A 26470-nucleotide genomic window follows, 5' to 3' on the forward strand; every position below is an offset into this window, starting at 1 on the left:
AGACTTTTTTAGCTTTCTGTCAGAGAAGCATTTTTGTCAAAGGTACAGTGTGGCAGCTGGGGATTGAAGCAGATTAAGGGCTGGTGAACTGGCAGCAAGGAGACCTGAAAACATCCTTTCCATCCTAATTTAGGAATGACTAAGACTTGTATCACCAGGAAGCTGGCCTAGGATGTGCTAGCTCAGCCACTCCGCAATCATGCCGTTGCAAATCCTGTAAGCAGATGTATGTTCAAAGATACCAGGTGTTTCTGAAAATGCCAAGCAAAAGAAAAGTGACTTGGCCGTGCATCTGTGTTTCTTTCCTGCTGCAGTGTGACTTGGAGTGAACAGAGAAGGCCAAACATGGAAAGAACAGCAAGCAACTATGACAAAGGGTAGCAAGTTTACATCTACAGTAGGCCAAAGCCAGGCTTGCAGGTGCAGTCTGTGTCCCAGTAAGTCCTGCCTGCTCCCTCTTCTCACACAACAGCAGTTGTATCAGGATTATTTTACTGGATTTAAAAGTTTATCTTGCATCCCTGAAGTTCAGTCCTACAGACAATTAGCAGTAATATGGATTGACACCTTTTGCTCTGAGGGTCATCTAAGCCATACCATAATGCAGACTTCAAACTACCCTCTGTGAAATTTGGAGGAGACGAATCATTGCCTGCTTAAAGACCAGATTCTCTGAAGTACTGCAAAGGGAGCTTTTCCTCATTTACTGCATTTGCCTTGACTTCCCTGGCACCAAGACTTATGCAGTCTTTGCTGTGCAACTTTATTTAGATGTCATTGTGCAGAATCCTATGAGACTTGGCTTTGAGATCACAGCCCTGACATCATTGTTCCTGTAAGCCGCCTTCTGTATGCCTCCTGTGTCCTTGTAATCAGCATGTGGGGGGGATGTCTTTATTGAGGCAGCACTGGAATTACCAGCAATCCAAAACACCTTTTGCCGCTGCTGCCTAATGGGAGTTATTCATCTCCCAGTCAGCTCCTGTAGTCATTTTCATGTCCTTTAGCAGCTGTAAGCATATCACATCTGCTTTAACGGACAGACAGCAATTGCAGCTGGGGGAAAGGGAAAAAAAGTACAATGAATGTAGATAAAATGTTGAGTTGGAACAATTTTGCAGAGCTAACCTTCATGCTGGGATTACTTTATCAACATTCTTCTCCAGGAGTTGGATGAGTACTTTATTGATGTGGATTTAAATAATGCCATCAGTGTCTTCTGCACTGCGAGAGTGGAAGACTTAGAACTGTACCAGGTTTGGTGTTCAACAAAGTCAGACCTGTTTGGGGCTCTTTGTAGTTTGATACACAGCTTGCAAAGAATTGGTACCAGTAAAAAGTGAGGTTAGATCAGTGCAGAAATTCACATGGTTGCAGCATAGACACAAATAAACTGATCTGTGCTGTTTCTGAAACCGAGGTGAAAACAAGCTCCAATCAGGCTGAAACAGCTCAAAGTTGTTCCTGTCTTTGCTTTGAGCTAAGGAGATCCTGTTCGGCACAAATTGTCATCTGCTGCTGACAACTACTGTCAGCACTGAAGTTCTCTTTGCCTTAGGTAGGCAGACCCTGTGTCCTCATCCAGACTGTCAGAAAATCAGCCAGGCCTCCTGGGTCATAGTCCAGTGTGATTCTGAATTGGCAGGCTTAGGTGGTTAATTCTACATTAACGGATGGAACAATTTATTTCCTTTTTAACAAGGAGCTGGGGATTAGGCTGTAACTAAGTGAGTGTGTAAAGAGCTGAAACAGTGCAAACATAAGTGAGGAGAGGAAGACCATACTTGACTCAGGTAATCCAGTTTTACATAAGATACTAATACATTCCCTTTAGCCTAGCTGATGCAGCTGCTAAAGAGGAGATAGGGTTTGGGCAGATACTGACTTTTAAATTGTGAAACTGCTTTGGACATAACTGAGAAACAGAACTTTCTGCAGCAGCTGAGAGAGAAGCACAGCATGAACCATCCTCCAAGGGCATTCAGCCTGAGAAGAGGAGGGGAGAACAGGAAGTCCCACACAGAAACCAGTGAGTGTTTCTAGCCTGAACCTGCTACCGAGGCATCTGTTCCTCTCCAGTCTTTGTGTGCTTAAGCACCTGAGAGGCCTCATGGAGCCACGAGTGCTACCACTTAGCCTCAGCTTGGCAGACCTCCAAGCCAAGAGGCTGTGGGTGAGGGAATATTGTATTTAATGACCTTTGGACAGTATGTCAGGAGAGGCCCAGGAAGACAGCTGAGCTACAGGAATGTTTCATGCCCTGGAATGACAAATAAATCAACGGTATGGAACAGTCAGCAGCAGAGACCTTTAAGAAGAGATGTAGAATGCTCTGGTGGAGCCAGCCGGCACACTGGAGGGTGTTCTCGTACACTGTGGCTGCAGCAAGCTGGAGGAGCTGCATCCCATGGTCTGCATGTGGCTTATGAAGACTCTGTATTGGTTCAGTTGCCGGGTCAGTGCTGGCCGTTCTCTTGCTCTCCTCCCAAACGCTCGGCCTAACCGTACATTTTCACAATCTTGCCAGCTCAGAAATCACGTGCACCGTGAAACACAGGCAATCTGGTTTATCAAACTTTGTACCACAACATATTCTAAAGGCCTAAACTAAAGATGAAAAGGAAAGGATTGGGTGATTTTGCTTAAAAGCAATACATCAGTGACTGAGCCATTACACGACTTCTGGCTGAAAAAGCCCTAGAACTTGAACTCCAGAAACAGAAGGTGTTAATGACCTCCATCAGAGTCGGGGTACTGGAGTAGGCAGAGCTTTCCTCCAAGGCAGTATGATAGCTCTTACACCATTGTCTATGAGGATAAGGATCTACTTATCCTAGGCACAGCCTCCAAGCACAGAAGGGTAATGACGACTGAAAAACGCTTTGCACAGACTGGAAAAAGAAAAGGATGGGTCATACTGGGCAGTGTTTTACCCCCAGTAAGACACAATCCCCTTCCTTCAGGTCCCCCAGACAAAAGACTGGGGGCAAGGATCACCCTGCAAAGATGAAGGGGAGGTGGGTTTTCTAGTTCCTTTCTTACCTTGTGGGCAGTGGTTTATTGGCTCAAGATGAGCTGCAGAGATACTTGGGAAAAGAGTGAAAAGGGACACATTAATAATGGGGGTTTGAGACTTACCTGTGTGTCAAAGGTGAATGGCAGCTGTTAATGACAGCTTTTGTTTTGTTTGTTTTTTTCTGGCTTCCCATTAAGAAAAAAAATGAGGACAATAGAAAAGTAATTTTCTCTGCATAGAGTACTGCATTTTCCATATGTAAAGGAAATGTTAGGCCTTGCTTAAACCTGGGCTTTAGCCAGTGTTGTACTGAGTGATGTGACTGCACCAGTGAAACCTTTCTTGAAACCGTGCTACAGCCCCACCACTTATCCCGAGAACAGAAGGGCAAGAAACACCCCTGGGTGCTTTGTTCATGATGGGAAAGATGTGTGCTAATGTCTTTACAAACAATTTGATGGGTGAAGGTATGGGTGTTAACATCTTTGAAATGGGTCTTCATGTCTCTACTAACTTTGGGCACCAGGTTTGTTGCAGAGCCCAGACAGTTTGGCTCCTGAAACAGACAAGTGGGTCTGCATAAGCCCGAGTTTCTGAACTTTGGGGTAAAATAGTAGGTTCAAGGGGGGATATGTGGGAGGCAGTTCAGGAAGGCTGTACCTTCCTGCTACTTCAGCCAGTGGGGGAAGGAAGAGGAAAACGTGCGGCCGGGAGTTTGGGATAAAAGGAGGCTGCGCCCTCCAAAACCTCAAGAGAGGAAACCCTGTGGGCGTGTGCCCCAGTGGACTTTATTCCTTCATTCGAATAAAGTTACAGGACTGCTCTGTCTCCTCTTTGGACGTAAACCTCTGGCGTTTGTGGATTTTCCTGACATTCAGACAGTAAGTGGGTGTCCTGTGTGGTGCAGCTTTCCTAGCGTGGAAAGCCACAGCATGGCCCAGTGTTGAGCATTTGAAAAAGCCCGTACAATTCCAGGGGAGTGAACAGAGAGCATGCTCAGGAAAATGCTCATACACTTCACTGATTCTTAGGGATTATTTCAGGCTAGTGAAACGATGTTTCTGTTGACTGAACAATTACTAGAGGCAAAGTGGAAAAGTTTATATGTTTATTTAGACAATGTTTTCAACTTTTCCCCTCAGAACAGTTGCGCTGCTGAAAACAGCAAAGGTTGGAGAGCTGGGCTGGAGTGAACGCTGGAAGATTTTTTGTCTCTTTTTAGTCTTATCACATGATTTAAAGTACCCTTCCCTTGCTACTGTACAATCTTTAACCCCTCCTCCAGTCCCTGGTACTGCAAAGGTACAGCTCTTCCAGAGAGTCAGACTTGGGTTAAATATTGCCTGGTTGTCAGAGGGCAAGCTGGTGCTTGCAGCAGGTAGGAGAACAGGCAGTGGTTGCTGTTCTGGGAAAGATAGGGCAAAGACTCAGTGAAGGAGGAAACAGAGGAAGGAAGGGCTTCATTAAAGGGTGGACATCCCACATGGGTTTGACTGAGTGACACTTCCAAGCCAGTGGGCATAGGAAGCCTGGTGAGAAGCAGGAGCAAGAGGGTTGTGACTTAAATGCAGAGGTGTTTAGCAAAGTTAGGTGGAATTTCTGAACCTGAAGTAAGACAGACTCTTGCCAGCAGGATTTACTGAGAGCAGACATGCAGCATGGAGTTTGACTTGCTGGGAACAAAGGGGAAACCAAGGGACAGGACTGTGGTCAGAACAGCTGAGCCCCACCACATAACCACGTGTTCCATCTAAAGGGGGCCTTCCTCCTCCCTTGCTCTTCCTCTCACCCAGCAATTGTACATTACATCTTCTCTCCTCCCCACATAATCCCTGTTGTTTTCAATTAGCCAGTGGCAAAGAGCAGAGGGCTGTTGCTTAAGCAACAGTTGCTCATCCAGGGAACTGTTGTCAAACACCAGGCACACCATTCCCAACCCTACTCTCGTCCAAGACAAAAGATGTACAGCTCCAAATCCAAGTACACCAGTACTCCCATACGAGAAAGGCCTTTAAAAACAGTTTTACGAGTTGTTGCAGCTGCATGTCTGTTTAGGCTGTGGCACTGTAATTCCAGGCACAACATTACCCTCCCCTTCCAAATAGTTACTCAGGCAACTTTAGTTTTAGAAGCCAGGAATTGCTGCAGAGGGTTAGGTGCTGTGTGCCTAGCCCTGACATCCAGCTGCACAGCTTTCAGCTGCAAACTTGAGAGCACATTTTCCACATCTCTTGGTACCTACTGCCTCTCCTTTCCATGGACTGAAATCATGTGGAACCAACCACATAAATGGGAACTGTGTAAAGTCTGATGGCATAAAATTAACCATTCAGAGCATCTTGAAACAAACAGGACTTGACAGGATGTGTTTTGTGCCAGGTTTGTGCTTTGAGTCAGATTGCTGTGGTGGATTAGGTCTGGCAGTGGCAACCTGAACACTGGGTTTACTGCTTGGTAAAATCACAGCAACAGCAGTTGGAAACAGTCTTATGTTAGAAGCTGAAAGATGTTTTGAAAAGGCTATGTTAAAATAGGTACAAATATTAAGCCTGATTGCTTGTAGAGAAATATCATCTGAATAAAAAAGGTAACTTTCAGTAAGTACCTTTTTGAAGAGTCTTAGTCTTATTTGTGCATGATATTTTGTAGTGTATGAAATGATGCCTTTGCCAAAGTTTGTCCCTTCACAGTATCAACTGCTATCCAAGAAGGCAGCGAAACCATAACAAATGCAATCTGTTCTGTGTGCTTTTCTGAAAGAGCAAAGAGCAAGTAGCTAAGTGTGGATAACCTTCTGGAAACTCATATTCCCTCAAACTGACCCCTGTTACACCCACTTCTAGGCAGAAGTGAGAACATGGCGTTTCCACTGATCTTGTAAGGTAGGAAAAACCAGTGCTACTCACAGATGAGGAGCTTTTTGGAGAGGTAGTTTTAATATGTGTTGTTCTACTGATCCTGTTCACCACACAGGTGTGGAAACCTTCATGCTGGAAGGAGGGAGGAGGTGCCACAGTGGAATGGCTATGAGTCAGAGAATTTTACTGACTCTTTAAAAAAATAATTTATTAGATTGCTCTCATCATGAGATCTGTGTCTACTGAAAGCTGTAGAACGAGCTTGTTCAAAAGGATTAAGGCCAGGATTTTGGAGATGTAAGTGATGCTGCATAGAGCTTGAAATTTTGGCCCAATCTGTCTTTCAAACATGACATGTCTTGTAAGTAGCAAAGGAGGCAAAACAAAACAGATGGAGACCTTTTTTAACCCAGACAGCAATGCTTTTTCTCCACTAGCATTAAAAGAGATTCCTCCCAGAGCACAATACTACAAAGTGTATATATGGTGTGAGGCTCTGAATAGTGTTTGCATTGTTAAAGCAAGTGCTTGTAGGCTCTATTCCTGGCAGTGAAGCAATTAATATTTAATTTTTTTAGAACACTGGAACCATAAACACATTTTTACCACATTAACACAGACAGTTACAGCACATTGGTGTACTTGCAGAGTACAAAAGTTGAGAAATCTGGTCAGACTGGTTTCTGAAAGGTGAAAGAGATCTCTGTTGAAGTGATAAACATTAAAATACTATTAAGATAACATTAATAGTGGTGCTTTCAGAGAAGCCTAAGCAATTTGGTCACTAGAAAAAAAAATGAGGAAAACCAGACGGTGCAAAAAACCTTCTTCCAGGCAATGAACCTAAAAGGGTGCTTATGTGAAATTCAGTTGTGAAATTATACACAAAGGAAAGAACCAAAGTTCCCTCAGGAATCTCAAGTCATCTAAAATGCTTTAACAATTCTAAATGCAGTGCCTTTATTTTTATAACAGATGGATGTTAATATTGAAATATGCTTTCTATTAGAAACGCAGTTGCAGATCCCTGCTCTCCAGCTGATGCAGGATGGAAACAATCCATCCGAGTGTTAATGTCAGGTTTCTTGTTTTGGCAGAAGTTTTTATTTATGATTGCATTTTTTGCAGACATTACAGGCTTTGATGTGGAACATTTCTTTCACGATACATATTCACTGCAGGACTGTCTACATTCAAGCTGCTCGAGAGCATCCTGACCACGGAATAATTGGTGTAGCCACTTCCGCGTGCTGCTAAGATTTCTTGGGGTGCACATGTGGGATTTTTTTGGAAAGCACTGGAGAACTAACTGCACTTGACTGCTGGCATAGCTTAGGAGTGGTGTAACTTGGGTTTTAACCTATAAATCTGATGGGGCAGCCCTAGAGTTAAGGGGGTTTGTGAATGGCTCAGACTTGACATAGAGCTCAAAGGAGTTTTTTTTTTCACCGGGGAACACATCTTTTGTGTTTGCCTGGCATAAGGAGAGCATTGAGCAAAGAAGGAGCTGTCTGCAAATAAGGTAAGTTCTGCAGGAAGGGGGTAGGCAATTGCAATGTCAAAACTGCTTACAGAAGCTGGACTGAAGTTGGGTTAGATTTTTTGGAGCCGAGTAGTCTGAGCCGGTAGCATCCATGTATTTTGTAAGGGCAAAGCTTTGATGTGAGTCTGTCCCCCCGTGTGTTCAAGTTTCTTTGCCAGAGTAGCTGCTCAGAGCTGTAACCTTTATTAGTACCAGAGCACAGCTGTGGTCTAAGCACCCTGCTCCAAACTATGAGTATCCTGAGAGCAGTGAAGAAGGAAGAACGACACATGGAGTTTGCAAGGATGTGGTGCTTAGGCAAGGGACCTCAGGTTAAGGTTTTAGGGCAACCTCTCCCAAATAAATCCATAACATAATACATAAAAATATGTATAAATTTGTAATACAACATACACGTATTACAGAGTTTCTCTTCTGGATGATGAAAATGACAGGCAGGCATATATGGAGGTTGGAGAAAGGAGCTTGCCCTTGGGAAACAGAAATAGCTAAGTAGAAGTAGGGCCAGTTGGCAAGACTGGCCAGCACACACAAAACATCTTTGCTGTTCAGGCTAGGAAGGCTGTTACTCACAGGAGTAGATCAGGGATACTTTTACATGCTCAGTTTAAATATCTAACAAAGTATCTTTTTGCTCCTTCAACAACTCCTGATGTAGTTTGCATTCTCCAGTTGTTTTTGTAGCTAGGAAAAACCCCATTTACTTTCTCCAGTTTCAGAGACATTTCTGCTTTGCTAGCTGGGGTGGCTGGCCCTGCCTGCACCCACTGCCAAGCGGTGCAGCACAGCTCACTTTGAAGTTGGCCAGATGACACAGAGAGAGGGGTTTTTGCAGTCTCCCAGTGGTGTCAGCTCAATAGGTACTCGGGTCCTGCTGAAAGTTTTGAGGTTCATAAATCAGCTCAGCCTGAGGAATGTCAGGGCCAAGGAAATTTTTCAGATATTCATGGTGAAGAGTCACGTGAGTGCCCAAGAGAAGAAAGAACCACTAAGAAATTTGGGTTCCTCATTTAGGATTGGGATTGTTGCCTAAGCAGGACTGGATGCTGCTCTTGACCTCTCTGTTGCAGCCAGTGAGTGCATGGCTGGGCTCTGAAAGAGCAACTTTTTTGGGTTTTCCCTAGTTTTGGAACAATGAGGACAAACTATGGAGGTTTTGAGTCCCATGATTGCTTAAGGCATTTTATGTTTCAAGGGCAATTTGAGTAGTTTAGTGGCCTGGACCATGCGATGGTGGAGCAGGGTGAATCACAGAATCAGTTAGGTTGGAAAAGACCTCTGGGGCTACTGAATCCAACCTTTGACCGGGCACTACCATGTCAGCCTAGACCGTGGAAAGAAGGGCCTCAGCCAGTCTTTCCTTAAACACCTCCAGAAACGATGACCACCTCCCCGGGAAGCCCATTCCAATGTCTAACCATCCCTTCCGTGGCTAATATCTAGCCTAAACCTCCCCTGGTGCAGCTGAAGACTGTCCTCCTGTCACTAGTTACCTGGGGGAAAAGACCGACCCCCACCTGGCTACAACCTCCTTTCAGGTGCTTGTAGAGCGATAAGGTCACCCCGAGCCTTCTTTTCACCAGGCTAAACACACCCAGTTCTCTCAGATGCTCCTCATTAGACTTACGCTCCAAACCCTTCACCAGCTTCGCTGCCCTTCTCTGGACTCGCCTCGTGAAGGCGATGCCGTGGGCACCGCCTCGAAGCTGGGCAGATCAGCGTTATCATCCCTGAACGGCACAAAGGAGCTCACAGCAGCGGGGCCAGGCTCGGACAATCCCCGCGGCCGCCAACTCAACCCCTGGGCACGAACCCTCCCCTCGGGCGGGTGCCCCTTCCCCCTCGCACGCCGCCCGCCCGGTGCCCCCGCCGCTGCCGGGTGACCCCGCTGGGCCCGGCCCCTCCTGCCGGGGGCGGGCGGGGCGGTGCCGCCGCTGCGCGCTGTGTGCTGGAATGCGGGGGCGCCTCCGCCCGCCGCCGCCGCCAGCAGCGCCTCCCGCCCGCCCCGCCCCGCCCCGCAGCAGCCGCGCGGCCCCGCGCCGCCGGTGGGTGAGTGAGTGCGGCGGGGCCCGGCGGGGCCGGGGAGGGGGGGCCGGGAGCCGGGCGAGAGGCGCTGTCCAGGGCTGATCTGCGGCCGGCGGGCGGGCGGGGGCGGCCGGGCGGGCCGGGCCGCGGGGCGATCAGCACCACGGCTAAGGAGCCGCGCTGGCCGCGGGGGCGCTCGCCGGGCCGCGCCGCCGCCGGAAGGCGAAGCCGTCGCTGGCCGGGCCGGGCCGGGCGCAGCCGCAGGCCCTGGGCCCGGGCGCAGGCCCGGGGCGCCGCTCGCTCTCCCTCCCGCAGCCGGGCATCGGGTGGGTGCGGCTGCCGTGACCTTGCCGGTACCGAGGCGCTTCCTTCGCCCCGCGCCCCCGCACCGGCGCCGCTGCCCTGCCCTGGCCGCCGCGGGGGGAGGAGGAAGCCGGACGTCCCGACCGGCCGGCGGCAGCGGGCGGGCCGGGGGCGGCGCGGGGAGGGCGCTTTGTGTGGGCAGGCAGAAAATGGCCGCATGCCTGTCAGGCAGGGAGGGAGGGAGGGAAGGAGGGAGGGTGGCGGGGGCACGGCCCGGCCCGGCCCGTCTCCCCCGGCGGATGTGCGCCGGGCCTCGGGGAGGTCGCCGCAGGGCCGGGCCGCCCCCCTTTGTTGGCGGCCTTGGGCCCGGCGGGGCCCTTGGGGCGGGCGGCGGCCGGACAGGGGCACTGGGTGGAGCCTGGCCGCAGCACCCACCGGCGGGCCCCCGGTGTCTGGCGTGGCGGGAGCCGCGGGGCCCGGCCCGGGGTCGCTCGCCTGCCCGGAGCCCCGTCTGGGCCCTGGGACCCCGTTGTCAGCGCCTCCCACCCGTCCTCCACACGGTGGGATCCTGCACCACACGTAGGCAAGAGCTCAACAGCCCCTTCGGGCGAGGACCGAGGTCCCCCAGCTCCGGGTTCTGCTTCCCGCTGCCCCAGCACGTCAGCAAAGAGCTTTAGTTCGCTGGTGTTCCCTGGAGGGCTGCTTCGACAGTACACAGCAGAGGAGGGTTTTCCACACTTGGGTGCTTACAGGTGTTCCATTTCTCTTCCAACAGAATTACTGCCATGGCAACTCAAGTGCTGGGACAGTCTGGTGGGAACAGCCTCTTTCCTGGCAGTTCTAATATTGGCATGGCATTGTCCAATGACATGTATGACTTACAGGACCTTTCTAAAGCTGAGCTGGCAGCTCCTCAGCTTATTATGTTGGCAAATGTGGCCTTGACGGGAGAAGTTAGTGGCAACTGCTGTGATTACCTGGTTGGAGAAGAGAGACAAATGGCAGAACTGACAACGGTGGGGGACAGCAACTTCTCAGATAGTGATGGAGAGGGTATGGAAGATACCCAGGCTGCGGAGAGTGACCGTGAAGCACCTGAAAATATGGAATTAAGCTCCCTTGAGGTTCCTAGTGTGGAAACTCAAGGTCCAGCTGCTTGTTCCCCTCCTAAGACTCCCAGTGTGGACAAAGATGTCTCATTGGAAGCACTGGGTACTCCAGAAAGCACAGAGGACAAGTGTAAGAGCTTGAAGAGCAAACCATTTCGTTGTAAGCCTTGCCAGTACGAGGCAGAGTCTGAAGAGGAGTTTGTGCATCATATCAGGGTTCACAGTGCTAAGAAATTCTTCGTGGAAGAAAATGCAGAAAAGCAAGCACAGGTGAAGGAGTCTGATTCCTGCAGTGCAGAAGAGGTGGATTTCTCTAAGGGCCCAATCCGTTGTGATCGCTGTGGCTATAACACTAACAGATATGATCACTATCTGGCTCACTTGAAGCACCACAACAAAGCAGGGGAAAACGAGAGAGTCTACAAGTGTACCATATGCACTTACACTACTGTCAGTGAATATCACTGGAAAAAACACCTAAGAAATCATTTTCCCAGGAAAGTGTATACCTGCTCAGAGTGCTCCTATTTTTCGGACAGGAAGAACAATTATATTCAACATATTCGAACTCACACAGGTAAGTTTTTCATCTTTTTTTGACTGAAGTGCAGTAAGACTTCTGAGAATCTGTGATGAATGAAGCAAGCAGAGTCCTCTTTTTGCAAAGTTTGTTCTACCCTGATAAAGCTTTGTGCTCTTTTCTCTTGGTTCTACCAGGTTATAGCCTCATGGAATTTGGTCTGAGCTCCAGTCTACAGTCCTAGAGGACTGAGGAAATTTCAGATGCCCAAGAGAAGATGAAGGGCATCCTGTTTAGTTATTTTAAGCCAGTTTTTTGAAGAGGGCAGGACAAAGTGTGCCAGTGATAATTGTCAGGGTCTACAACGCCAAAACCTGATGTACTCTAAAACCAAAACAAACAGGTTGACAAAAGGTGCCTGAATCCCATAGGTAGTTTTGAAAATGGTACCTTCAGACTGAGCTGAAACTTGACTAAGATGTAATTACAGAGAAGAAAGAGCTGATATATACGTGCAAATGAGTCCTCCAGCCTCCACAAAGTCAGAATAAGAGTTGTACAGTGAATTAATTCCTTTTAATGCTCAGAGGCTTCGTTTTTTCTAGGGCCTGCATCACTGCAGCAGCCAGAAGTAGACACATACTTTTGTTGCCATATAGGAAGCCTTCGAGGGAGTCTGGCCTGACTTCCTGACTTCTCCTAGCCTCGGTTTGTAATTGGAAGGGACAGTGTGAGGCCCCTTTTTCCCTGGTGTATACCAAGTGGAATCAGAGGACCTGCAGTGTTGCTGCCATCCTGTGAGCTGGGACCACAGGTGACTTAGGAAATACCTTGCTTTTCATCAGAGAGCCTCACCAGCCTCTCGCATAGGGAGTTCTGACGAACCAAAACTCCTTTCAACGAGGGGTTATCATATCCATGTCACCTCTCTGGGCCATGGGGTACACTTACTATGCCTCCTAATCCCTTTTGTGGAAGTGAGAGGGCAATTCAGAACTTCCTTGCTGCTTCTTAGAAGCTTTTATTTCCACCGTGTCAGGGCTTTTCTGTGGAGAGGGTTGGCTTGTTAACCATCTCCTAGTGTGCTCACCTGACTTGGTTCCCCTTTATTTTAGACTGTGCTGGCTGAGCAAAACACTGGGGAATTTCTCCTTTAAAGTCGTGTTTTGTCACAGCAGAGGCATGAATGGTTTGGAGGTTTCAGTTCAGTTGGCTGCAGCTGTCTGGAAGGGTTGGGCACTCCGGAGGCCTCGGGGCTGGGCTTGAGCTTAAGTGTGCAGGAGTTTGTGTTCGTCGGCTCGTTTCAGTATCTGCTTTGTTGAGGCTGGGAGGGTCTGCTGGGAATTTCAGTACTTTAAGACATACTATTCTCCTAAGAATAGCTGTGTGCTGTTGTTCAGAGGATACCATCAGTTTCAAAATCAGTCCTGTCTCAGTATTTTTTTTCTAAACAAGTAAATAAAAGTTTACTGTGAGAGGTATTAGGAAAATGGTGTGGTTTATCCTCCAGATCATTTTCTTTGTGTGTTTTGTAGGAGATAACAGCAAAGAGACCAGGTAAAAATGTCAAAATAGTAAGAAAAAACCTAAACGAATCATGTGGGGAACTCATGGTGAAATGTGAGCCAGTGCTGTAGTTCCTGTCTAGTTTACATTTGTCTCAACTTTAAATTAATCTCTGTGTTTGTGGATGACATTAGGTCCCCCTTTCTGATTTCTGAAAGCACTTGTTGAGTTTTACAGAAACTAACCATGAAAGCATGTTTGCTGAAGAAGCGCTCTTATCACTGCATTTGACCAGTTTACCAATGAACTGTGTTAAACTTTAAAAAAATCAAGCATATCCAGATCCTCTTTTGCTCCTTTGAAGACAGTGGTGCAGTCAAGGTTTCTGGTTCTTTTCATTACTGTAATTAAGCTGGAATGAGCGATTATGATTTCGGCATATTTTAGTCTACCCTTGTAGGTGTTTCTTTGCTACTTCATAACTACATAGTTAAAGTGTTTCAGGCAGTTCTTGCTTGATAAAAAACTTCCAAATATGTTAGTAGAATGATTTAGGAATGTGCCTTGTTTCCAGTAACATTGATTTTGTGGAGGAGACTGTTAAAACTAGAGTATTAGAAGAATGAATAAGCTTCTGGCAGGTATATTTTATATACCAGGCTAAAAGTCTCTGTCAATGTTAGTGTGTAATAAGTTGCCTTAAAAAACACAAAACCAGAATGCACAAAAAAACTTCCCAAACAACCCCCACCCCAAAAAATCCTGAAAAAACACCCGCAGATATTTTATAGTCAAAAGTATTTGCAGACTGTTTACATAACAGTATTGAATTTAGTAAAAACTGTCTAAATGATACCAAAATAGCTTTGGATTGTAGTTTTCATTTGAAACTAAAGAAACATATTTGTTGGGAAAAATGAATGGGATACATCCATCCATCATTTTCTTCCTGTTTTCTGGGTTCAGAATATTAAAGAAGAAAGTTGGAATTGTTTGTTTCTTTGGTTTCCTGATTGCTAATAGGTGAAATAATTTTGGATAGATACTTATCTTTCTCTCCTGTTTTTTGTTCTTCACCAGACTTTTTTAAAAAAAATTTTTTTGTGGGGGAAAATGCCTCTTTGCAGTTAATTTGATTCTGCTGTGTTAGAGCCGTACAGTTTTCTGAAACACTGACTGTACAGAGTGGGGTTTCACTCCACTGTGAATGTGCTGCTGCTGCTGGAGAAAGGCAGTCTCAGTTTTCTACCTGTATCCTGGGACTAGCTGATACAGCTCGCTAAAATGGAGTAAAGGAGTTCCTCTTGCCCAGGTTGGTTCTCTGCTGGTTAGTGAACTTAGTTGCCTTACTAAGGGCTCATGCAAACACCAGAGCACGTGGCCAGGAGCAGGGAAGGGGGCTGCATGCATGATTGGGAAACATACCTATCCTCTGCATGTTTGGGGACCACAGGAAGGCAGGCTCAGGTTGTCTGCCTGCCTGTTGCTTGCATCCATGTTGAAAAGCAGGTGTCCCAGAGCCCACCCTGTACTGAAGATACCTTGCATCTTGTGACAGTGCTTGTGTGACAGGCTGCTGACAAATGTGGGGGACCTTGGGCAGATGGGTGTTTCAAGGACCCTACAGATGGTCATAGACTTGCCACCTGGGAAAGCTGCATCTGGAAGAGCCTGTCTGCTGCCCAGTGGGTTGCTGGAGATGTTCAGGGCAATCCCTTCCTCTGCTGCTGGAGCAGAAAGGACTCTTTGTGTCAGGGACAGATCTACCTGAGCTTGTTAGTGCTCGTTAGACTTTTTAGACCAAGTTTTGACTTGATTTACCTGCTGATCCTGAAGCTGTACTATGTGCAAGACAGTGCAGCATTGTTCTCTTTCTTTTTTCTGTATTTTGCTTGTTAGAAGAAATTTCTAGAAAACTTTGTTGAAAATAATCTGAAGGACTGTATAACTAAGACATCTGCTTCAGGCAGTTACAGTGTTCTGTGTCTAGTTTTGGCATTATTAAAAAAAGCTTTATCAAGACATTGTTGAGGAATACCTTTGGTGCAGGTAGCTCAGTGTGCAAGCTGCAGTTCGAGATGCAGGTTTTGCTCAGGGTGAGAGCGCAGAGAGGCCATGAATTGCCAACCCTGTACGGGTGGTGCCAGCCAGGTGAATGGACACTTGAGAGGCACAGCAGGAGCCATGGACTGCCAGCCTTTTGGATAACAAAGCAGATGAAGACTGGTGATGCCAGCGAGGTAGATGGACATGGAGAGGCTCAGCAGCAGGAGCAAAGGCTGGGGAGGAAGAGCGAGACTTGCGTGCAGGTAGATTGTGAGGGTATAAGAGCCCAGGGGTTCCATTGTTCCTCCTCTTTGGAGGCACCAGCTCCGGGTGTTTCTGTGTTACTGTGCCATGAGTAAGTGGCTTTATGGAACGAGACATCTGAGACTCTGCTCTGTGAAACCTGGGGTCAAACTAGTGAGGAAACCTGGTCTGACACTGTGTGAGTGGGGTGTGCAGGGAGTCAAGTGGGGCACGTGTTGGGTCACTGGAGCTCCTGCCGTGAAGGGGCTTCAGACCCAGCAGTCTGGCCTTGGGAGTGTGGCTGCCAGAGTCTCTTGGATGGTGGGAACTTTCCTTAACAAGATGATCTTAAATTTGTATGCCGATATCAGTCTGCCTGTTCATTTGCATAGAGTTAAGTGCCTGCTTAAGCTTTTGCTAGATTGCAGCTTATTCTGTAAGTGTCTTCTGGAGAGGTTTTTTTGATGGCTCGTTTGCATATAATGAACGAGCTTATAAAATTACAATACATATCCTTTGGGGGATTGTATTTGACAGAACAGCCTGTACAATGCATTTAATTCTCAAGTGGCAACAACACATTTTAAATTAGTTGTGTTCATTATGCTTAAATCCAGTATGTTTTGTGGCTGTGCCCTATGTAAAAAAGGGCATGAAAGAAAGCCTGTTTCACATTCCTAACGTTGTAGGTAACTTTACAGATATGAAATTTCAGGTAATGGGAAGAAGATATGACTGAATATTCCAGGACCTTCGGCCACATATTTTTTAATTGTAAGGAGTCATTTAAAACCAAAACCATTTCTTTGTAACAAGAGGAGTACCCCTCCCTTGGACATGACTTAATCTTACTGTGTATTGCACCAATCTCCTACCTTGTTTTAATTGGAAAGGGAGGGGAGTTGTGGTTGTTAGGGTGAATTTACCTTTAAACTGCTGATCTAATCAAGAACGATAGTCTAAATGTTGGATGGAAGGAAGAAATGTGGAATTAATCTGCATTACAAAGGCTGCTTCTACTGCTGTTTTGGCACAGGCCAGCAGCGGAGCCTCACATCACATACTGGCAGATGCAGGTCTTTGCTCCTGCAGATACAGGTGTGCTTCTGAGAGTGAACACATAGCCCGTGTGCAGGGCTTTTGCTGATGGCCAGGCCTCTGTGATTTGAAGAGCACCTTGGTTGTATGCTTCATACGTAGCAAATTTATCAAAATGCTGTAGTGTCATTCTGGGTATGATTTGAATAAATACTATGACTGAGTAACTTCTTTTTCCCTTTTCAGCTTCCCTCCTCTCTTCTCTTGTGGGTGTCCACCCAAGACTAAAAAGTCTTTGTAGTGGAGACAGTGTGCTAGCAGTTTGGGGCAAAAACTCCTGGTGCTTATCTGGACCTGCCTAACATGTTAATTATAAAACTAACTGCTTTTGTTTGGAGCTTGTCTTCACCTGAAAAAGATTTTCAAGTATCATTGTACTGATACAATTTTTAGCTACAATTACAAGCTGGCTGTCCTCAGTGGAGATATAATTTATGACAGCTTAGTTTCCATTAGTTCTCCAGAACCAAGAACTCTTCAGGCATGGGGTTTTGAGTCTTCAAAAGAAATGTTTATGCTACATTTAAGCTTTTGCTAGCAGCATAATTTCACTGAGCAGGGCATCATGCTTTTCCATGCTGCAAGCTATTTTCACTCTGCCAGTAAAACTTTGGAAGTAAAGACTTGGTCTATCTGCAGTTGTGTTCTGGTGGTTGTACCACATCTTAATCCAAATTAAACATGGAGGTTTCGGGTAAGATGTTATGCAAAGCAAAAACATAGCTAGTTTCTTACAGGATCTTTTGTGCATCTTCTGAGTGTTGGGAGAAAATGCTGTAGGGAAGTCAGGTCTGGTGGCTTAAGGCTTTTTAAAGTTGTCTGTCCTCATCACCTTTTTGCTGAGGTTACTCTTGACCCCAGGTGGACGTTAGAATGTGCCTCTGTCATATCCTGCCCTTTCACTGCCCTCATTCATAAGGCATGACATGTTGCAGTGGTCCAGCTTGGGCATATACTTCTCACTGTCCCTTGCTGCGAGATAACGTGCTCTACAGTGTGAGGATCTGTGACAGCCTTCCCTGTGTGGCTTTGTAACCAAGTTTGGGAATCTGCTGTGTTTCAGTAACTACTTTGCTGTTTGTTTTTGCAGGGGAGCGACCGTATCAATGTGCGATGTGTCCTTATTCCAGCTCTCAGAAGACCCATTTAACCAGGCACATGCGCACCCACTCAGGTTGGTATGGAGTGGCGGCAGCGTGACTGAGGAAAAGGGGGTGGGTCACAGTATCACAGCATGGTTGCAGTTGGAAGGGACCTCTGGAGGTCATCTGGGCCAGATCCTGGGTCCAGAAGGGCCACCTAAAGCAGCCTGCCCAGTTCTGTGTGAGATGCCATCTTAGCAAGTATGGCCTGAGCTTTTAGCTCCTTTTATAATGGGGAAGGTTGTCTTGCTAAGGAATGCTAAGTGCCATGAATATAACTGATAATGGGAATATATCCTTTTACTTTTCAAGATCTATTCTGATATTCATAGGACTGCTCCAGTAGTCCTAGTAATCTAGGAATAAATGCAACATTGTGATGATATAGGAACAAATCTTTGTACTCTGTCTGCTGTCAGCTGAGTTCAAATCAGTGAAGCTGGGAAAATTTTGAGTAGCTGAGAGTCTCCTCTGTGATGTCTGGGATTGGATCTCATCTAGGGGTTCTGAGCTTTTGTTTAGTATGACACAGTGATGTAAATTAGTGTCTGCTTGTGGCAGGGAGACAGAGGAGAAAAAGCAAACTCAAGAGGATGTTCACAAGTAACTCAGTCTCGTTGCACTAAAAGCCAAATTAACAATTTTCACTAGCCTTTATTTCCAGTTACTGGTCATGAGCTGTGCGGTGTTACAAATATCTGCTCTTGCGCTCGTGAATCTCTTTTTGAATGAATTAACAGCATTTTTGGGAGCTGTAACACCATAGACACAAGCATAGTTGTCCTTTATGACTCTTGTAGGGGAGTTCAGGTAGACCTGAGCCTGTGCTTTTGATTTGTTTTTGTAAAATCTGAATTGATCAGCCCTAGGTGAATTCCTAATGCTGGCAAACAGGAGTTGAAGTCTCCTGAGCAGTAATTGTCTCAATTTCAATTGATGAGGCTTTTAATTGAAACCAGGAGTCAGTCAGTTTTAACTGTAGTGGAGTGAGGCTTGGACCCATTAAAAATAGCCAGCTTTAAAATGTCATGTCAGTATTTTGGTGTGAGAATTTTGTGAATGTAGTATTCTGCTTTCAGAAACAAAAATAATAGTTGGTTGAACCTCTGGTTTGCAAATGAACCACCAAATTTGCAAATGGTTTCATCAATATCGAGCCTGGAAACCATGTCACTAGCATGTTACTCCGCCCTTGTTCTGTTCAAGGAAGTCTCAAATCTGAGGGAGGTAAGGAGTGTGATCTGCCTGTGGCCCTTGCCTCAAAGGTCTCTGAGGGAAGGCATGATTTTGCTGTCAGGGGTGCTGTATTACTAGCTCTCCTAAATTCTACTGTATGTTTTATTGCATTGCCCAGACATCTGCACCTTTTCTATGGCAATTTCTGGAGTCCTGCAGTTCACAGGCTCGCAGGTGCTGTAGCTTTCTTCCCATGCCAGATGGCAAATAACAGTGGTTTAGAGCCTAATTCAGAGCTGTTTTTTAAGCCATATTGGTACATATCCTTTTCAGTTGCGCAGTAAAACCCCTGGATTTAGTAGAGACGATGGACACAAACTCTTCACATGCTGTCTTTGAGTTACGCTGTTGCAGCTGCCTCTGAGCACTCTGTGCGCTTAGAACAGCTTGTTCATGTGTATATAAGAGAGGCTGTTCTTGTCCTCCCCCAGTGTAATACAGAACTATTTTTTGAAATTTAGGTGATAAAGGCTCTATACTTGGAGGAAGGATGAGCAATAAACACATCAAGCTTAAACTTGTGGAAAATGTCACCAGGAAGTGGGAGAAAAAAAGAAGGAAGTAAAGTGGAGAGGGAGGGAATCAAAGTAGCTCTTCTTTAATTAAAAATTAGATGCTGCAGACAGACATGAAATGGTCTGGACTCTTAAACAAGTGTTCTGCTCCTTCCTGCCAGGGAGGCAGCACAGCTTTTCTAGAGTTTGTGAGGGTGTTGCAGATACGTGGTTAACACACACAGGCACCACATCTTCACTGCAGGCTGGCTGGTCTCCTGAGTCATGCTACAGAGCATGCTTGAGTATGGGCAGTGGGTTGCAGGGAAGGGAGAAGCCCTGTTGTATGGGAGCAGAAGGGACTAGAATGGATTTTCAACATACTGAAGAAGTAGCATGCATTAGTTCTGCAGATCAGTTTTGAGATGCTGGTTCAGAGCTCAGGAGCATCCCAAATTCCTCAGCTAAATTGGTGCATGCACAGATGCTCCCGAAGTATTTCTGGACTTGAGTTGTTGCACTAGAAGTGTTTTTCCTATTTGCTTTGATGTGTAAGGGAAAGCTACTTCTGCTTCAGTGGCATGCGCTAAACAGAACATTTCAGGACCACTTCTGCAAGAGTCATTGCACTAACATAAATGCAGATTTTAATAGTAACATGATGGCTTTGGAGTATGTTTGTTTAACTTGCAAAGAGTAGCCTGCAGGCAATGTACCACGTGTTGGAGGCACCAAAACAGTGAACTGAATTTTTTCAGAGGTAGAGATCATCTGGGCACCCTTTTCATTTTCTTAGGTTTTTGCCAGCTTCTTTTCCCTCATTTCCTTTTCAATGCAAACATGAAGTATGCTAAATCTGTGTAAAGTTGGACTTTTTTTGAAACGTTTGTGTGAAACTGCTATTCATCAAATGTTACATTTCCGTTTTTCTACAATGCATTCAATGGACCAGTTGGGTATGGATTCCATTTGCTAATATTACTGTAGAGAGATCTCTGCCGGTATGTATGCCTAGCCAGAACCTGTGACGTTGTTACTGCTTGTTTGATTTTGGATCCCCTTCCTCCCAACCCTCACCCCTTCTCTCTTTTTTTTTTTTTGTATTTTTTTCTTAGTGTCTCGTGAATGTGTTTGTGACTTGTGGATTTCTTATGTTGACTTTGCTTGATTTTAAAGGCGCATGGGTAATTTTTTTTTTATCCTTTTCAAGTTTCATATTTCTGTATCTGTGTTAGTGGGACGTGATTGCTCCGAAACCACCATGCTTAATAATCACCATCATTCTGTTCCGTCCTCCTTTCCTTAGGTGAGAAGCCATTCAAATGTGACCAGTGCAGCTACGTGGCCTCAAACCAGCACGAGGTGACTCGTCATGCGAGGCAAGTGCACAATGGGCCCAAGCCTCTGATCTGCCCGCACTGTAACTACAAAACCGCTGACCGCAGCAATTTCAAAAAGCACGTTGAGCTCCACGTCAACCCGCGCCAGTTTCTCTGCCCTGTCTGTGATTATGCAGCGTCTAAAAAATGTAACCTGCAGTATCACATCAAGTCCAGGCATCCTGATTGTTCTGACATCACCATGGATGTCTCAAAGGTGAAGCTACGGACTAAAAAGAGCGAAGCTGACTTTTCTGAGAGCAGTAATGACAAAGTGGAGAAGGAACCAACGAAAGGGGATTCAGCTGCAAAGAAAACGGAGAAAATTGTGAAGGTAGAGAAAAAAGATAATTCGGCAAAGGAAAAGAAGTCAACAAACAATGTTTCTGCGGGCCAGGTGACAACCAGAAGTCGGAAATCGGCTTCAGAAAACAAGGAGGTGGATATTAAAACTGAGAAAAGTACTGAGAAAACATGTAAAACAAAGAAGGTCAAAAGAAAGGCAGAAACTGAGGCAACTTCCTCAAAGCAAGAGCCTGCAAATGATACCTCAGTAGTAACAAAAAAGAAAAAGAAAGTGGAAGCTAAACCCAGAGACTGCCCGGAAGCTCAAAAAAGTGATGTTGCATCAGAGGAAGAGCCTAAAAAGCAAAATTACTGCCTCAAGAAAAACAGAAAAAAGAAAGCTCTGAAAATTAAGCATAGTAAAAAAAGCAGTAAACTCAATCAGGAGAAGATTGAGGAAGAGGAGATGCCAGATGAGTATCCTATCACAGAAGAAGATGGGTGTGTGAAGCTGGACACTGAGGGCAGTGACCAGAAGGAGCAAGATCCCACTAACACAGTGGCATTAAACAACATTGGTGGTCATGCTCTCAGTGGGGAGAGCACTGATCCCAAAGGAAACTGCATCCAAGGCCCAGGGCAGCTTTATCTGCCAGCTCAGGATGCAAACACAGAAGCTGAGGTAAAGGACCAAGAAATGCCTGCGGCAGCAGGTGAGGGTGAAGACACTGGTGGTGCAAAGGAGGAGGAGAAACAGGTGGACAGAGGGGAAGACACTTGCTCTGAGAAACCTTCCCATGCAGTGTCTTCTGAGAAAAGCTTGGATGTGCTCATGGATGTGGTACCAGATCTGGCACCTGAGAAGGAGCCAGAGGAAACTGTGGCAGAAACTGAGAGTAACTCAGACCTGATGGACCTGAGCAAGACATGCCTGCCAGCGACAGAGCCGACAGGAGATGCTGCGCCAGCACCTGTGCCTGGAGAAGGGTGTACACAAAGCCCTAAAGTGGCTCTGTCCTTATCTCGGGATAACACAGCCGTGAATGAATCTCAGGAAATGGATGAGGATGAGGGCATCCACAGCCATGAAGGCAGCGACATCAGCGACAACATATCAGAAGGAAGCGATGACTCGGGGTTAAATGGTGCTCGCTCTGTACAAGAGGAAACAAGTCCAAAGATGTCACAAGGAGCTCCGGACACCACGGTGGCCAGGGAGAACTATGTGTGCATTTTTTGTGACCGCTCATTTAAAAAGGAAGGTGAATACAGCAAGCACCTCAACAGGCACTTAGTTAATGTGTATTATCTTGAGAAGGCAGCAAAAGGGCAGGAGTAGAAGTAGCTGTGGTTTGGGGAATCTTCTTTTGTAAGATCTTACACAGCTTATGTAAAAATACTGTAGATTTTTTTTTTAAGCATGGTTTGCTTTAGTGTCTGCATTGGTTTCTTTTTTAGTTTAGGTTTTTTTTTTTTTTAAGTTGAAAATATTTTTGACAACTTTATGTGTCATGGTGAACTCATTAACTATTGGATCTCTTAATTAGAGAAAGCAGGTAGGGTGTATAAGGTTTTGTCCTATAAAGTCACTGTAAGCTTCTAGTCTATTAGCTTATGCAGCTGTTTTATAAACTGAGTTTTAGGAACAAGACTGGAGCTAACAATATACAAGTTGGATGTTTATAGAGCCACTGGCATAAGTTGCTTTTTGTTCTAGCAGCCAACTCTTTCTTTCCCTTTTTCCCTTTCCCACTTTTTTTTTTTCTTTTCAATGTATCTTGATGTTCAGTGTTAAACTACTTGATGGTTTTTCTACCAGGAAGATAGCTTCTATTACATAAAGAGCACTTTGTAAAAGAAATCAAAGTTGGCTAGTGATGAACATAAATGTTTAAGCTAATTACAATTATGAACATACATTTCAGATCCCCTAAGTGTGAATGATGAGCCAAAATTTGAGAGTAGTCCTTCTGATGCCTGGGGTGGCCACCTAAAAACAGAGGCTAGACAAGAATAAGGGAATAAAGGTAGGTATTTATTTGAAGGGCTTTCAGGGTACACCTTGGGCAGTCAAAAGGCTACACCCAAGATGGATGCAGGTCATGGGTTCTTCTTCACACTTTTATAAGTTTGGTTCATTTGCATATCAGGGTTAATTCTCCAATTAAAACTTCAGTTAATGATGTAATTTCCCCAGGTTTACCCCCCTTCTTAAGATTTTAGTTTACACATTTTGGACCTAGGACAATCTGGGTGTCCTTGGAGAGCAAACCTAGAGAGGTTTGTTATGTCTGACCAGCATGAGAGAGCAGCAGCTAACAGGCCACACGAAACTTCAGAGTTACACACTAGGCAGTACAGGATTTGAAAAATATAAAAGTTAAACCCTAAGGCATCACTTCCAACTTTTGATTGGAAAGTCTTTGTCTTGATTAATATCTTAATCACTGATATGTAATTGGCTTTGTTGTGGGGGAGCAAGTTTATTTTTAATTTCTGCTTTTTGTTTTTTGATTGTGCTTTAAGGGCTTAAAATGTTGCACTTGTTTTTGATTTTTACCTATGCAGTTTAATCTTCTAGGAATAGCGCTTGTGCAGTATATGTACACTTTATATATGCATGTTTGGTTTTGTATATGTAAGTTTTTTTTATTTGAAAACATTCAGACTTGTTGCTTACCATGGGACAGTTTTCTGTGGCAGCTTTCTGTGATGCTCCTTACTGCAGATTTTTCTTGTTTTCCTGGGATGTGATTAGCTGTGCATGAAGTTGCTGAAATTATGAACTGCTTGGCTATGCATTTTTAAGTGGCTTTAGAATTGTACAGTCCTTGAGCAAAAAGATACACATGCAGCTCCAAAACGCTCTTTTACAAGATTTATTCTGTCATGGAAATGCCACTTCCGATTCTTTGAATACACATGCAGAGTGATAAATTCTGATTTATAATTTGGGATCACCAGGCAGGAAAAAATTGCTTTCAGTGGAAACAGTCTGCAGATTCTGCAAGTCTGGATGATTATTTTTTTTCCCCTTCCGTTTTCATTTTTGTGGTGGACAGCAGTCAAACTTCAAGAGCTTTAAAACAATAAAATAGCAGCAGTGATATAATCTAACATCTCATACACAAGAAACCACAACAAACAAATAAGGATAAATCAACTGGTAAGCAACAAACCTGGCATTAAAAATCTGCAGAAATTTCTGCTCCGTATTAATTCAAGTTGCATTTAATAAAACCATCCAGCTTCCATGCAGAGAGAAACATAAGTGATCAGATTGTCATCTCAGGTCTACATGTCATACTAGGAGTTTTTAATTCTAAACAGATTTCATTTCTAGCACACACAAATGCAAGAGAGATGGCATACCTAAATGCTGGCTGCCAACCAGTGGCAAAATGTAAACAAAATCCAAACCAGCAGGGAAGAAGGAAAACCTTCCAGGTCCCATCTGTGCACTCTTCCAACTGTCATTAGCTGCCTTTCCAGTGGGAGCAGTTGGGGACAGCTCCAAAGAAACAAATTTGGAGGCAGGTGTTATTTGGAGAGTGGAGTTGAAGAGCTCAGACAGCATTTGTCAGAGCACTTTATTGCAAGTAACTCTCTGTGTAAGCTCTGGAATAAACCCCATTCTTCACTGTCCCCACAGCATCTTCCCCTCCAAACAAACCCACTGCTGTGAATGAATAGAGAGCAACAATGCTACATTGCTTCTGCTTTTGGGAGAGATTAGTAATAGGAGGCCAAAGATTTGAGAGGGAAGGCATCCCTCATGGCAGAAATAAGTTGTATAATGTATAGTGAGTTTTTGTTTGCATAGATGGTGTTCAATCCTTACCTTGGCTGTGACAATCATTGTCAACTCAAGATCAAGTTGCAACTATATTTATGTTAAACATTAAGAAAACAAACCTAGTTGAATTGCTTTCCTAAAGTACCAGTTGTAATAGTTTTAGATGTATTTTTTTTTCCTCTTAATAGTGTTTCTTTTATATATAAATGTTGCCACCATTTGTGAGTGATATGAGCAGATGCTGGGAATTCCAGTACTGTGTAGAGGTTTAAAACTCCCTTCCTATCCTTGCTATTTTAAGAGAGACTTCAAGGACTTTAGCTATGTTCAAGTAAACTCATGGACTGGCCTGATAATTTTTTCCTGTTTGTTTTTAAATGAAAATGATGCTGTTGACTGACTTTAAATTTCTCTCTGTGAGATAAAAGCAAAGGTGATTCTCTGAAATACTGTGCTGCACATTTCTGCGAAGTGGTCAAGGTTTCAATGCTTGATCTGACAAGAACTCATCGAAGACAACAGTCGGCTCCTCTTTGGCGGAGTTTTCTACCACAAGATGAGAAACTGAAAATAAATTATTAACATATTAAAAAGAAGAAAAGTTGATTTTTTTTCTATCTAAGACCCGTTGACAATGTCCTGAAATAGCTAATATTGGTGCAGAACTGTGTTGAAATTGACTGCAAGGTTTGGGCTTATGTTACAGTAAAAAGGCAAGGATGTATTGTGTTCATGCATTATGTTTATCTCAAATGTTAGGCACTGCTAATATGAGTATTTGAGGGGGAGTGCGGGTCACATAGCCTACCATATATGGTGGTCTTACATTGCTGTATCTCCCTATAAACAATGCCTTTTTTTTTTTTGGTCTCTTTCAATATTGTTAAATTATTTTGTGTTGGTTTTGCCAATGCTAGCATGTTTGTGTTTTTTGGCAATAATACCTGTATTTGTGTTCAACCTCCAGTATGTGGTTGGAAGGATTAGCACGCTTATGCACCCCTACACTGCCAGCCCTCAGTTGAGTCATGTGTTTTGGGCCTTTTCTGTATGAATCTATACACTCAAACTAACTGCCTGGAGAAATGGTCAAGAAATGGGTAGCTAGGCACTTAAAATCCATGGTATTGCAATTGCTGCTTCTGGATTTTGATGATCTAGGCTGGAACTTTAGTCATTTAAAGAAGAATGTTTAACAGCTGACAGGCCAGTTAAGATACAGTAATGTCATTGATTTCAACACATTTAATGTAGCTGAAAGGTATTAAATCAAATTCAAGAGTTTTCTTGAATGTCAGTTGTGTAGATATGTGGCGTGCATATGATATTAACAGAATCCAAATAGCTAATTAAATTGTTTTATGTGTACATATATTTTCCCCCCCTCTAAAATTACACTAGCTAACAAACTTTTGTAAGCTGGCATGGAAACATGTTTATGATGTTTAGTTGCACCATGTTTGATGCTTTTACAGTGCAATACTTGTATTCTCTGAATTAAACCAAAGGTAATTTTTTTCATGCTCTCTACTGTAGTGCATGACAGTCTTTTCTACGTTTGTAATAGATGTAAAACGAGCCAGATCATACTTCCTGTTTTTACCTAAATCATGTATAAGAAGTCTTTTGTTCAAAATGTAGTATAAAGTTAAACTAAATTTCATTATATTAACCTTTACAAGTGTATTTTCCTAAGCATAGTTATGATTAAATAAACTTTATTAAGGAACCTGCAGCTTCTATCTTCCTCTTATTAATGGCTATGGAAGCCATTTGTAATGAGAGGCAGGAGCAGTGCCAGTGTCAGACAGAGCTCCTGAAGACCTCAAGCCAGGCCGGTGGGACTGGGGGAGTCAGTACAGAGATGTCAG

At 44.7% G+C, this 26470-nt stretch overlaps 1 protein-coding gene across 5 annotated transcripts; it reads left to right on the forward strand.

Annotated features, from left to right (window-relative positions):
- Positions 1-9350: 9350 nt before the first annotated feature.
- REST (RE1 silencing transcription factor) lies at positions 9351-26266 on the forward strand. 5 transcript variants are annotated; one of them, XM_082281837.1, is made up of 6 exons: positions 9351-9466; positions 10521-11431; positions 17358-17441; positions 20446-22065; positions 22729-22830; positions 25021-26266. In XM_082281837.1, exons 2-5 carry the CDS (start codon positions 10531-10533, stop codon positions 22818-22820), a joined length of 2697 nt encoding a protein of 898 aa, XP_082137963.1. In that variant the 5' UTR covers positions 9351-9466; positions 10521-10530; the 3' UTR covers positions 22821-22830; positions 25021-26266. The 5 variants fall into 5 exon arrangements, with proteins under 5 accessions (XP_082137963.1, XP_082137964.1, XP_082137961.1 ...); XM_082281838.1 differs by having other exon boundaries at positions 25028-26266; XM_082281835.1 differs by having other exon boundaries at positions 22729-26266.
- The last annotated feature ends 204 nt before the right edge of the window (positions 26267-26470 follow it).

This window comes from Coloeus monedula (assembly GCF_965178545.1).
Source record: "Coloeus monedula genome assembly, chromosome: 5".
Taxonomy (NCBI): Eukaryota; Metazoa; Chordata; class Aves; order Passeriformes; family Corvidae; genus Coloeus; species Coloeus monedula.